Raw genomic sequence first — 12,665 nt, forward strand, 5'->3', positions numbered from 1 at the left:
CACTCGTCACACATGAGCTGCTTGTCGGGGTCCTGCTTGCCGCCGCACAAGTGGCAGGCGCACGCCCGGCAGGCCTTGCTCTCGTCGTCCTTGCACTGCTTGCAGGAGGGTCCGCTCTTCCCTGGACAGGGGTGGGCAGGGTCAGCTCAGGCAGCGCCACGCTGGGGACGCAGGAGCCCCCGGCCCACCCCTGGCTGGGAGACACGCTGCGATGGGTCAGAACTCACTTCGCAATGGGTTTTCCACCACGGGGCTCCCCTCGCCGGGGCGCTCAATCTTGAACACTTCATCCACAAAGACAATCCGACAGTCGTTGAGGTAATCGCCCCTGAGAGAGACGAGCTGTTAGGACAGCCCAGCTGGCCGGCCCGCCAAGAAGCCTTGGGGAGGGAGTCTACCCTGACACGTTCTTGGGCACAGAACACCTCTGGCACCTGTTATCAGACTGGAGGCTCCCCGGGGGCTGCTATGTTTGTTCGGCTGCCTCCCGTGCCAATTCTAGTCCTATCTTCAGACACCACTGCCAGGCTGCACCTACACTGGAGTTTCAGTACATGACGCCCTTGAGAGTAAGTCCTGTCCTTCCACTAACACAGGGTCCAACATGCGAAAAGTGTAAAAGCCAAGCTTCATCAATGTGTACATAGAATTCTCTTTCAGTTAAAAAGACCCCCCCAGGGGTCAATCCAACCTCTAATTTAGTGCAGTCAAATCTGAACCACAAACATACAACATGTGTGTGATTTTGCATGTTCTCATAACCACATTCCAAAAGTAAAAGCAGATGGAACCAATTTGTATGTTAATGTACACAAAATAATATTTCAAAATATGATGATTAGAGAATCACTAATGAGCTATCTTATATTGCTTTCGCCGCACTCAGCCTCAAAATCCAACGTGTGTTTCACACTTAGGGCACATCTCAATTTGTACTGGTCACGCTGCCAGGCTCACAGTGCAGGGCTCACGCACTGTGTAGAGTGAGCACTGGGCCAGTTCCCCCAATTCATGTGAATACAGGACAGTGGAACACAGAAAGGGCACACAAGGGTGGAGAAGACTAACTCAGACGGAAACTTCATTGAAACTAACCAGTTTTCCATGACAAAGTGTTTAAAAATAAAAGAGGGAAGTGCAGAGAGATTAAAAGATATTTATTTTTTTTAAAGATTTATTTTTATTTATGCATACAAAACTGGGGTGTAGGCCAGAGGTGTGGGAGGTAAAAGGATTTACCAGAGACAGAGTGGGGAGCAGAACAGGTGGATCCACTGAAATACATTGTTGTTGAGGCTGCAGGCAGATAGCAGAGGTCTGCTGCGCCATGTGGGTCAGCTCCCTGGCCGGGGATCCCCAGATTAAAATTATAAACTTAACTGAAATCTGTAGATAGATAGCCTTAAAGCAAAAATATGTAATGAAGCCAAGTAAATTCTTCAACAGCAGCTGAGATTTCTTCCCCCTCAACAACACTGTAATAAAATTTGAGGACTTGCTATACTTAAGATTCTGACTGCATAAATAATTTTTTAAGTGAGACCACTGGAAGATTAAACAATGACTGAATATGTATTAAGACATTACTGCTAAGTTCCAGGTTCTGAAACAGCAGTATAACTGTTTTCTAGAAAGCGTCACTTAAAATAATGCTAAAATATTTATAGACAAAATAATAGTGGGAGTTACTTCAACATAATAAGAGGTGGAAGCAACAGATGATGGAAAAGTAAGATTGCTATTAATAGAAGCACTCTTAAGGAATAACTAAGAGAAGTTCTTCAAAGAGGAAATTTTATAAAAGAAGGAATTTTGGAACAAGAGATTAAACGTAAGAAAGAGCAGAAATATGGGTACACACAATAAGTTATCCCCCTTACGAGTTTTCCATTAGATATAACAATCAAAATTAAAATTTTAACACCATCTGATACACAATAAGTGAGGAAGAGTAAAGAAATGTCTGAAAATGGAAAAACTAATACCAGTTTGTCAAATATTTACATAGTAAAATGCAGAGACACCACTAAGAAAACAAATCAAAGCAACACATTCGAGACTATAAATAAATCTAGACAGAATCCTAAAACTATTTATGTAACTCACAGAAAAAGCAGATAAACAGAAAAAAGAGGAACAGGAAATAAAGGTAACAAAAAATAAAACAGTATACTTAACTCCAACATACCTTTAATGTAAATGATCTAAAAATGCCAATCAGAAGGCAAACATTGGCACCATTTTTCTTTTTTTTAAAGATTTATTTATTTATGCACACAAGAACTGGGATACAGGCCAGAGGTGGAGGAGATGCGGATGAGAGGATTCACCAGAGACAGAGTGGGAGGAGAACAGGTGGATCTACTGAAATCCACTGCTGGGGGGAGCAGCAGGGAGACAGGAGAGGTCTGCTGCGCCCTGTGGGTCACTCCCTGGCCGGGGATCGAGCTCATGCGGCAGTGGCTGCTCATAGTGTCATAGTGCTGTGCTTTAACTCACTGCACCACCAAGGAGGACCCCAAGCACCACTGATCTTTTAATAACCCAATTACACACTGTTTACAAGAAAACTCACATCACAGTTAGCCATATAACTTGAAAGTATGGTAAGCACTAGCCATGCAAAACATTAACAGTTTTCAGAAAACCCAGGAATGTCTATATACCACACACACACACACACCCCTCTCAGATAAAGAAGGCTTCAGAGCAAAGAAAATTACTAGAGACAAAGGGGACCATCACATAATAATAAAAGGATCAGTTGACCAGGAGACTTAACTAAACTAAATGTGAAAGTACCGAGCAACATAGCATCACAAATATGAAAGTTGAAAGAATAAACAGACATATCCACAATTACAGTGGCGGACTTCAATCTTTCCAACTCATACAAGTACTAGACAGAAAATCAGCAAGAATACAGAAAATGTGAGCAGCATAATCAACCAATAGAATCCAACTGAAATAAACAGCACACTCCACTCAGTAGAATATATTGAGTGGAATACAATAGAATATATCACAAGCAACCATGGAAAGTCACCAAGACAGACCATATTCTGAGCCATAAAACAAACCTCAACAAATTTAGATGAACTGAAATCATGCAGTACATTCTTTGATCATAATGAATCAAATTCGAAAACAGTACCTGGAAAACAAAATCTCTGAATACTTGGGAATGAACACTGGCAAAAATCTCTAAACATATGAGAATTAAACACTGTACTTCCAGATACACCGAGAGTAAAAGAGAAGTCTCATAGGAAACAGAGTTGAATATAAAAAATTTAACACAGCAAAATATGTAAGAAGCAGTTAAAGCAGCACTTACCACACTAAACCTGAAGCACTAACAAATGTCTCAAATCAACAGTCTGAGCTGCTGCGCAGAGAACCAACCCAAAGTAGGAGGGAAAAAATTGAAGACACAAGAGCAGAAATCAATGAAATGAAAACAGAGAAGCAATGATACAAATGACTGGTTTTTACAAATTACCAGTGAAACTGACAAACCGCTAATAAGAATAACAAAGAGACAAAATAAATGCAGAAATGCAGGAGAGAGACCCTGCTGGCACCACAGAATGGCATCACAGAATGTGCTGGTGCTTTGAAGACCACAAACTACTCAAGGACTGCAAATAGTCCCACAACCATTAAAGAAAATGAATTAATAAACAACACCCCCAAGGAAATCTCCAGATCCCAATGGATTTCACTAGAGAATCCCAATCACACATTTTAAGAGTTATCATCTTGACAATCTTTTCCAGAAAGAGGAACAAGACAGAATAGGTCCCGTAGTTATTTTAACTCATTTTCATGAAGCCAAGAATCCCTGGGCACCAAAACCAAACAAAATAAGAAAACTGCAGGCCGCTATTACTCATGAATTGAGTACAAAACGGAAAAAAAGACCCCGATGTCCTTAAACGAGTAAGCGGTTAAACGTGCTAGATCCACACCATAGAGGACCGCAGGAGAAAGGCATAAATAAACTCTGACATTAGCAACATTTCAACTAGGGCAGAGTGAAAACAGTCAATCCCAAAAGGTTACATACTAGAGCCTTCCTTTACATAATGTTCTTGCAAGTTACACAAGGATACAGACAGAACTCCCTAAGCCTGGGGGCAGGGTGTGGCCGGGCGAGACCTGGTCTGGGAAAGGTCTCTACTGAGATAAAACACTACTGCAAACTCACATAGTGACCCCAGTGGGGCTCTGGTTCGTTTTGTTGTTGTTGTTGTTTTTGTTTACTTCTTATGCTTCCAAGAGCTGAGGTGCAGGTCTAAGGTGTTGGGAGTGAGAGGCTTCACCAGAGACAGAGTGGGGAGCAGAACAGACCAGACAGACCGACTGAAAGCCACTGCTGAGGGGTGCAGCAGAGACAGGAGAGGTCTGCGGCGCCCTGGCTGGGGAGCAAATTCATGCCGCAGTGGCTGGTGAAACTTAAGTGCTGAGACTCAACCCCTTGGGCCACTGGGGAGGCCCCACCTTGTAGAACTCTGAACAGACAACCCTGATCTCACAGAATTAGGTCTCACAACTGAACGGGAATCTATCAGGACCTGAAAGCAAAGCTGAACCTGAATTTGAAACAGTGCTCTGCAAATGAGCTGAGGCGGAGGGCTCAGGAGGGCTCCCCGGCACACAGCGCCACGCGGAGCAGGGACGGCCAGGCGGCCTGAGCCTCCCGCTGGGGTGGCTTCTGGGCCGTTCTGAGCTTTCTCCGAGACAAGCACCTCTTCACCCACTCTCCACAGATCTTTCTCCCTAGCCAGGCTGGGGCCGCTGGGGGAGACACACCCAGTCTGGCGACTCCACGTCCCTGTACCTCGGACGCTGCGGCCTCGGGTAAGGCCGAGAGTGACATGTCCACGACGTTGAGGACCGGGGAGCGTGTGACGCCCCGAGACGGCGCAGCCACAGCTGCTGGGGTCGCAGCACGCTGCAGCCACCCTGCTGCAAGAAGGGGCCCCCAAAAGTGCACATGAGAAACCCAGACACGCAGCCGCGGCCTCTCCACCCCAGCCTGAGCCCCCTGGGCATCGGCCTTGGACCCCGGCCGGAAGCGGGGCTGGGGAGCCTGAAGCCCCAAGTCACACAGCACGTAGTACACGTGCAAAACGACCTTTGCCTCTGACCCCCAGAGGGTCCGTGCTGCGCCATGCGGCCACTGACGCCGGCAGGCCCAGAGGGCTGGGTTCCAGCAAGCAGGCAGGTCGGGACGGGACGTCCAGGCACATTCGGCGTCAGTAGGAGCAGCGCTGCCTTTTCTGGACTGCAAGGATCACTGAGCACAGGTGCCTCGGAGTCACACGCGGCGAAGGGACACTCAAGACAAAAGCTGGTGGGTGTGCAGGCCAGCGCTTGAAACCCGAGCCCAGGCGAGGCTGGGATTTATGCTCTCAAGCCACTCACAGCTCACCGCTGCTGTGGACGGTCAGAACAGGGGTGTGCAAGCGAGAGCCACTTGTCTCTATGAAGTTTTACTGGCACGCTGTCAAGCCCGTACAAAAGGGAAAAGCTCTTATCTAGTGACATAATTTAAATGCCATACACGGTGCCCATTTCAAAGTGAATAAATAATCAAATATTGTATAAAAATGAACAATATAAAAACATTTTAAAGTTTAATCAATTAAAAGAGCAGATCACAAATGAAAAGAAAAAACTAAAGTGAGTAACTTGGGGGTCCCTAGTCTGTTCATGGGGTGGAATGAACAGAGCGGTTCTTTAACGTGTTTCTGGGCAGCCGGGGGAAGGGAAAGGACTCGGGTGGAAGGGTGGGAAGTGTGGGTCCCCCTCCGGTGGTGCAGTGGCAGCCAAGGGGACCTCTGGGGTGGACTGGGGTGAGGCCTCCACATCAGGATCAGCATCCTGCTCAGGGGGGAGCTGCTGCTTCTGCGCTCTCCCCAGGCCGGCACCCGAGATCTGACCAGAACCCCGCCAGGCCGGCACCCTGACCTGGACTTCCAGCCTCCAGGATGACGAAAAGTGACTTTCTGTTGTTCCCAAGCCGCCGGGGCTAGGGCACTTTGTTAACGCTGCCCCAACTGACCGAGACAGAGATTCATTTGAAAAACTCATGAATTGGGCCCTCCCTGGTGGCGCAACAGGTTAAAGTGCAGCACTATGAAGCTATCGCAGCCCCTGTAAAGGGAGTCCGATCCCCAGCCAGGCAGGTGACCCACCCGGCGCGGCAGACCTCTCCTGCTGACCTGCCCGCTGCTCCCCTCAGCAGTGCACTTCGTCGACCCACCTGTTCTGCTCCCCGCTCTGTCTCAGGTGAATCCCCTCACTGCCCCTGCACCTCTGGCCTGTACCCCAGTTCTAGATGCACAAATAAATCTTTATAAAAAAAAAAAAAAGCAACTCATGAAACACTTCACCTCAATAGCAAGTCTCCTTACTCAGTGGCGCCCCCTACAGAGCACATTTCTCAGGGAGGTATGCTGGCTCCACAAAACCTGATACTGCTTTAAAGTGTGCACGCACGCACACACTCACTCATGTGTGGGCATGCGTTCTGGGCAGTGTGTTAGGCCACTTCTTGCGTGAACTTGTCCCACGCGGAGGTCAGAGTGCGATCACGCCATCTGGGCTACCACACCTGGCTGTCTCAGGCCTCTGTTGTATGTGCTATCACTTCAGACTCATGTGTCAAGCAATGCATGCCACGTGTGTGTGCTGTACACAGTTGGCACCTGAACCACACAGGGACTGGGGCACTGCCCATGCAGCCAACCAACCCCACAGAAATGCTGACTGCCCCGAACCATGCCCACTACAAGCTGCTAGACACCTTTAGCTAGCGGTCAGCTGACATGGGCTTCGCATGTCATACGTGTTGGTACAAACTATATTCTTACAAGAAAATGTTAAGAAAATTATAAGGAAAATGCATTTACAGCATAAACGGCCTTTATCGGTATCATCAAATTCACACCATTTACAAGAAAAGCCACGAAGCGGGGGAAGTGCGTTTTTCAAACACATGTTGTTCAAGGAGCAACTGCATGTGTTTTACATATATGTGCTCCCATATGTAAATCTAAACGGCAAAAAACGCATCTCACCAGGACCTGACGCACCTGACTGTCAGGACAGGGTGCGCAAACGAGAGCCACCTGACTTTATAGTCAAGCTTTACTTCATGCTGCCACGACCATGGGTCACCTGGAACCACTGTGAGCCACAAAAGCACAGCTGACCACTACTCACAGACACAGTCTAGCCCTGAAAGTGAGAATAACGACCATCTGGCCCTGGGCAGGCCAAGTGTGCTGACCCAGCCCCAGACAGTGTGGCCAGGACATGCAGTCCTTGGGCCACAAGGAGCTCAGTGCTGGGTGCAAATCATACTGAAACCAAGCACGCACCCCCACTCCTGGCCCTGAATGCTTAGGCTTCCAGCCCCTCCCCCCACCCCCATGCTCGCCCACTCACCTCACTAGGCCAGAAATACAGCAGGGATGGTTGTGCCCTGAGACCTCTGCATTGGCTGTGCTGACATATACAATGCCCAACCCCTGCCATGGCTACTGAGCCACAGTGCACAGGCAAGAGAAGTATCCAGCCTCGCGGAGTGGGGAGCCCTGACACATGCTGTAATGTGACCCCAACCTGCAGGGTATTATGCTCTGGAAAGCCGGGCACAGGAGGACTGTTACAGGGTAGCCCAGAGTGGACGGGGCCACCTGACTGTGGGGCCTCATCCCCGCGTTCACAATTCAGTTACACTGCAGGGACACACCAAGGGGTCAATACGGGTTTATTTACAAAAGGGGAAAGGAATAGGAAACAACCCAGGGAAAGACAGCGGGATACAAAGTATCTGGAATACCTTCCGGCTAGGCTGACTGAAAAAACTGAGTCATAGGGTCTGGAGAGTTTCCTGAGGGAGAGCCGGAGAGAGCCAATCGCACCCTAGTTATCCCCCAAATGTCCCAGAATTCCCGCTAGCCCCGCCCTTGGGTCCTCGCAGTTCTCTCCCTGGTGCTGCTGGGAGTTCTAGTTTCCAATCACGGGAGTAGGGGATAGTGTCCAGAAAGCTGGAGTAGGGGGTGGGGTCCATAAGACTCTGCAGAGTTCCTGTAGGACATGCTTCCCCTTAACAGGGCAAGTACTGCATGATCCCATCTGTGTGAGGTGCCTAAGAGAGTCCCAGTCAGACACAGGAAACGGGATGGTGGCAGGTCAGGGTCAGTGTTCAATGGGAAAAGGCTTCAGTTTGGGAAGATGACAAGTTTCTCCAGCTGGAGATGATGGTCGCACAAGAATGCAAATGTGTTCCAATGCACTGAATGCAAATGTGTTCCAATGCACTGAGCTGAGCACCTGAATATAGTTACGAAGTTTTGTTACATATTATTTTACCCACACATACACAGATGCAAAATAGAAGAGGACTTGACAAACATTTCTTGCAAAGGGGAGAGTAACTATGTTTGGTTGTATGAGCCACAGGGCCGCTCCTGCTGCCTCCTCTGCCTGGTAGCACAAAAGCAGCCACAGGCCTCCCTGGTGGCCCCTGGGTCACATTATCACTGGGATGACCCACCCAGACAGTTCGATCCCCAGCCAGGCGGCTGACCCACATATGCAGCAGGCTGGCAGGAAGCTGAAGGCTCCACTCTTGCAACCAATCATGACGTCACCTACCTGACCTGGCTAGCCCAATCGTGACGTCACTCACCCGATCATGACGTTGGCCACCAGTTCCCTCGCCGTCCGGGTTTCGCGCTTCCGTGTGATCTTGGCATCGTACCAGAAGCCTCGCTCCTTGGGGTTGTCAGGGTTGTAGTTAAGCATGACCACCTGGCCCACCTCCAGTTCCTCCCACTTGAGGACGTGCCGTGCACGAGCCCGGACGTCCCGGGAGCTCATCGGCACCACTCCGTTCTCTGGGTAGCTGCGAGGAAAATCCCACCCTCAGAACCCGTGGCGACGGAAGCCCTGGGAAGGGGCCACCGGCGCCCAGGTGTGGGGTGTGCCCATCCCAACAGCACTTCTGGTCCTACCCCGGTGCCCTGTTTGCTGCTATGAGAAACACAGGCAGAGAAGACTTGTTCCAGTTACGGAAGGTGTGTGGGTGAAGCATGTCCCTGCGACTCCACCCTCAGAAACAGGAGCTTCCCAGATGTAAACAAGGCGAGGTCACACTGGAGTAGGGTGGACCATGCATTCAATGATAGGGAATGAGACAGAGAGGAGACCGAGTGACAGGGCCACAGTCCAGGATGGACGGCTTCTTCCAGAAGCTGGAAGAGGGCAGAAGGACTTGCCTTGCAGGCTTTAGAAGGGTCATGGCCTTGGTTTTGGACTTTTGACCTTCAGAATTGTGCAAGAACAAAATTCCACTGTAACTTCTGTTAGTACTTTGTCAAGGTGGCCCTAGGAGGCCCACCAGTGACCCTGGGGACTGAAAGAACGCTCTCCACAAGTTCTGAGCATGATCTTGCAGAGAGCACATACTGCTGCATTTACGTAAAGGTAACAGGCTAGGTACTAGAATCCAGTGAGTTGGTATGGTGAACAGGGGGAATATCCCAGCAGTCCCAACAAAAGGCATCAAATAATTGGGCTTCTGCTTTTCAGAGCACCCAAAACAATGCATGTGTTCAATGACAAATAACTGGACTAAGAAAAAACCCTAGCAACAAAGTTAAATCTCAATGGTGGGGGAACAGCCCCCCCCCCATGATAACCAGCGCATCCAGATGACCGGCACTTAATATTTTCACTATTGAGACACCAGGAACAAGGAGCTGCCCAACTTTTTCTGAGACGGGTCATAGAGTCCTTTTGGCTTTGTTAGCTGGAAAGGCTCTGTCGCAAATACTCGGCTGTGCTGCCGAAACAACCAGCAGCTACTGACATTGTTAGCGTGATGTTTTGCTGAGTTTTGTCTACAAGAACCGTCAGTAGGGCGACTCTGGCCTAGGGGCCAGAGTTTGCAACCTCGAGCCAAGAAGATGTGAACCTGGCAACTAGGATTCCTTCATCAAATTACTCCAGCACCTTCAGAGAGCTAGGCTTAGGATGGGTCAGAAACTGGTCTGGGCAGTAAGGCCTTGGAGAGGACTCAGACAAGGCCCTGGCCCCTAGAATGGGCTTGCCCTTTGTTATGGACAGAGTCACTCCCCCATCCCGAAAGCCATGTGCTGAGACTATAATACCCAAAGTGGGGGTATTGGAAGAGAGGGCCCTGAGGAGGTAATAAGAGACATGAGGTCATAGGGGTGGGGACCATCTGATGGGACTGGTATCCTAATAAGAGGAAAAGACGCCAGAGATCCCTCGCTCCCGCTCTCTCTGTGAGCAGAGGCCGCCCGAGGACATTGAGCGGGCAACCACCTCCACCAGGGACAGTACTCACCAGGAGCCCAACCCGCCAGCACCTTGATCTTGGACTTCCAGCCTCCAGAACCAAAAAAAAACCTGCAAAAGTCTGCCCCTGCAAGCTGCTCAGGCTGTGGTATCGTTACGGCGGCCAGAGCTGAGATACCCGTGCCCAGCGGGGGCTCACAGCAGCGCAAACTCCAGACCCGCACACCCCCCGGCCCCCCGCCCGCCTGCCACTCACTCGTCATATTTCACGTGATAGGTGACATCTTCCTCTGGCGCTGAGGTGGAGCTGCAGGGCTCGTCCTGGGACAGCCCCTTCCTTGTCACCCTGACAACCTGCGCCTCAAACCAGGCTCCCATGTTTGTATCCCGGGCGTCCACATATTCGTTGACCTGGTGGGAACAGAAGCTTTCTCACCCAGCCCCGCAGGAAGAGCCAATGAGCAAGACTCACAACAGCTGGTTGGGTCCCAGGGCGCTGCCTGTGTCGGGACAGGGAACCCCCACCAGACGTCCGTGGCAGGGTCTTCTTCAGGTTGTGGCACTGCTGACGTGGGTCTGGATGGTTCTCTAAGGGGGGTGCCCTGGCTCTGTGGGGTGCTGAGCAGCACCCTGGCCCCTACCCATTTGATGCCAGGAGCACCCCCAGCGTGATGAGCTCTCTCCAGACCTTGCCCAGCCTCCCTGGCAGGCTAAGCTGCCCCACGAGAACCACCGACGCAGGAAAAGAGGCAGGCTGGCGAGGCACATGGGCTCTAGCAGCAGCTGCCCCACAGCCAAGGCCCAGCAGCCCGTTTCTCAAAGAAGCCGGAAATTTGGGGGCTTAGGCCAGACGTCCTGACCGTGAGACGGTGGCTGCGAGCTTACAAGGACCACCAGAAGATGGCAACAGGTGCTGACGCGGCTGCTTCCCGGATCACAGGGCAGCCCCGCGGGGCTGAGTGTCCACCAAGAAGCTTGGCCACTGGGAATTTTCAAGGCAGAAGTGGGGGTGCCCAGTCACAGGCACAGAGGGGAGCAAGCCTACCCTAAGGCCTTGTGGCTGCAAAGCCCTGGGGCAGGGGCGGCCGTGAACCAGCACCAACGCCAGCCAGGGCCAGCCCAGGCCCCCCGGGAGGCTCACCTTGTACAGACCCTGTTCCGTCTCTCCCCACGCCTCTTCGTCGGCCAAGCCCGCCTTCCCGTCCATCTCTGAGGCCGCCTCGCCGCTGTTGGAGGACTTGTCCGACTCACTCTGGCCCAGGCAGCAGCCTGAGTCCGTGTCGGAAACCGTGTCTGAGAGCTCAGAGTCCTTCTCCCTACTGCTGCCGCTGGGGGGCAGCACCAGGCTCTGCCGGACCAGGAGCTGGATGGTGTCGTTGAGGCGGACATCATAGTCGAAGAGAGTGTGGCCGTCCTCCATCTGCGGACAGAGTCGGGGCCACTCACCCGCCAGTCGCCGAGCGCGTGGTCCCGGGCCCAGGCGGCAGAAACACCCCGTGGCCCGGGACCTGGTCAGCCCCAGGACCTGTCACGGGGTGAGGACTCCGGTGGCACGCCTGTGTCCCTGGGAGCGCGGGCACTCGCTGTCACATTCAGGGAGGTTCTCTTACGGCTGCATGTCTGGGACTTTACGGGTTTACTCTGCTCACAGAGGACACACCTCGCTTTACCGCTGGCGCTCAGTCAAGGACGCTGCTGACCCCAGAGGGACATGTGTGGGTGTCCTGGCTGGGGGAAGGGGTGTTCCTGCATTGGGGGGACATCAGGGATGCTGCTCAACATGCTGCAGTGCCCAGGACACCCCCACCCTGAGTCACCCAGTTCCAAATCTCTGATGTCGAGGTGGAGGGAGACGGTGCGAATTGTTTAGAAAAAGCCTGAGCCTGAGCCTGCTCGCACCAGACACCACACTAAACCCCCGCGGGGCAGGCGTAAACAGTGACCACGCACCCCGGCGTGTGACAGCACCCCGGATCCCAGGAGACCGGGACAGCAGAACACGGGCCTCCTGGGGTCAGTGGAATCCCCTAACCCAGGGCTGATTCCACCCCAGGGGACACTGGGCAACATCTGAGGACCTTTCTGGAGGTGTCACCTGGGCTCTGGCATCGTCAGTTGGGGGCAAGGGTGCTGCTCAGACCCCCACAGTGCCTGGGACAGCTCCAAATGTCAGCAGGGCAAGGGGCGACGCCGAGCGCACGAGCCCCTGGAGAGAGGGTCGCTGTGAGACTCAGCCCCCTCCCCGCCTTCCCCAGGGTCCTCTGTGAGACTCGGGCCCCCCCGCTTCCCCAGGGTCCTCTGTGAGACTCGGGCCCCCCCGCTTC

General features: G+C 51.9%; 1 protein-coding gene across 1 annotated transcript in view; it reads right to left on the bottom strand.

Moving 5' to 3' along the window:
• UHRF1 (ubiquitin-like with PHD and ring finger domains 1) overlaps positions 1 to 12,665 on the bottom strand; it is a 32,017-nt gene that overhangs the window by 12,716 nt on the left and 6,636 nt on the right. Inside the window, exons 2-6 of the mRNA XM_004688874.2 lie at positions 11,483 to 11,761; positions 10,598 to 10,752; positions 8,708 to 8,923; positions 228 to 328; positions 4 to 121 (exon numbers count right to left, since the gene is read on the bottom strand). Coding sequence (XP_004688931.1) covers positions 4 to 121; positions 228 to 328; positions 8,708 to 8,923; positions 10,598 to 10,752; positions 11,483 to 11,761 — 869 coding nt within the window. The remainder of the gene's footprint in view (positions 1 to 3; positions 122 to 227; positions 329 to 8,707; positions 8,924 to 10,597; positions 10,753 to 11,482; positions 11,762 to 12,665) is intronic.

The sequence above is a fragment of the Condylura cristata genome, unplaced genomic scaffold, assembly GCF_000260355.1.
Source record: "Condylura cristata isolate star-nosed mole 26May11 unplaced genomic scaffold, ConCri1.0 scaffold00025, whole genome shotgun sequence".
Taxonomy (NCBI): domain Eukaryota; kingdom Metazoa; phylum Chordata; class Mammalia; order Eulipotyphla; family Talpidae; genus Condylura; species Condylura cristata.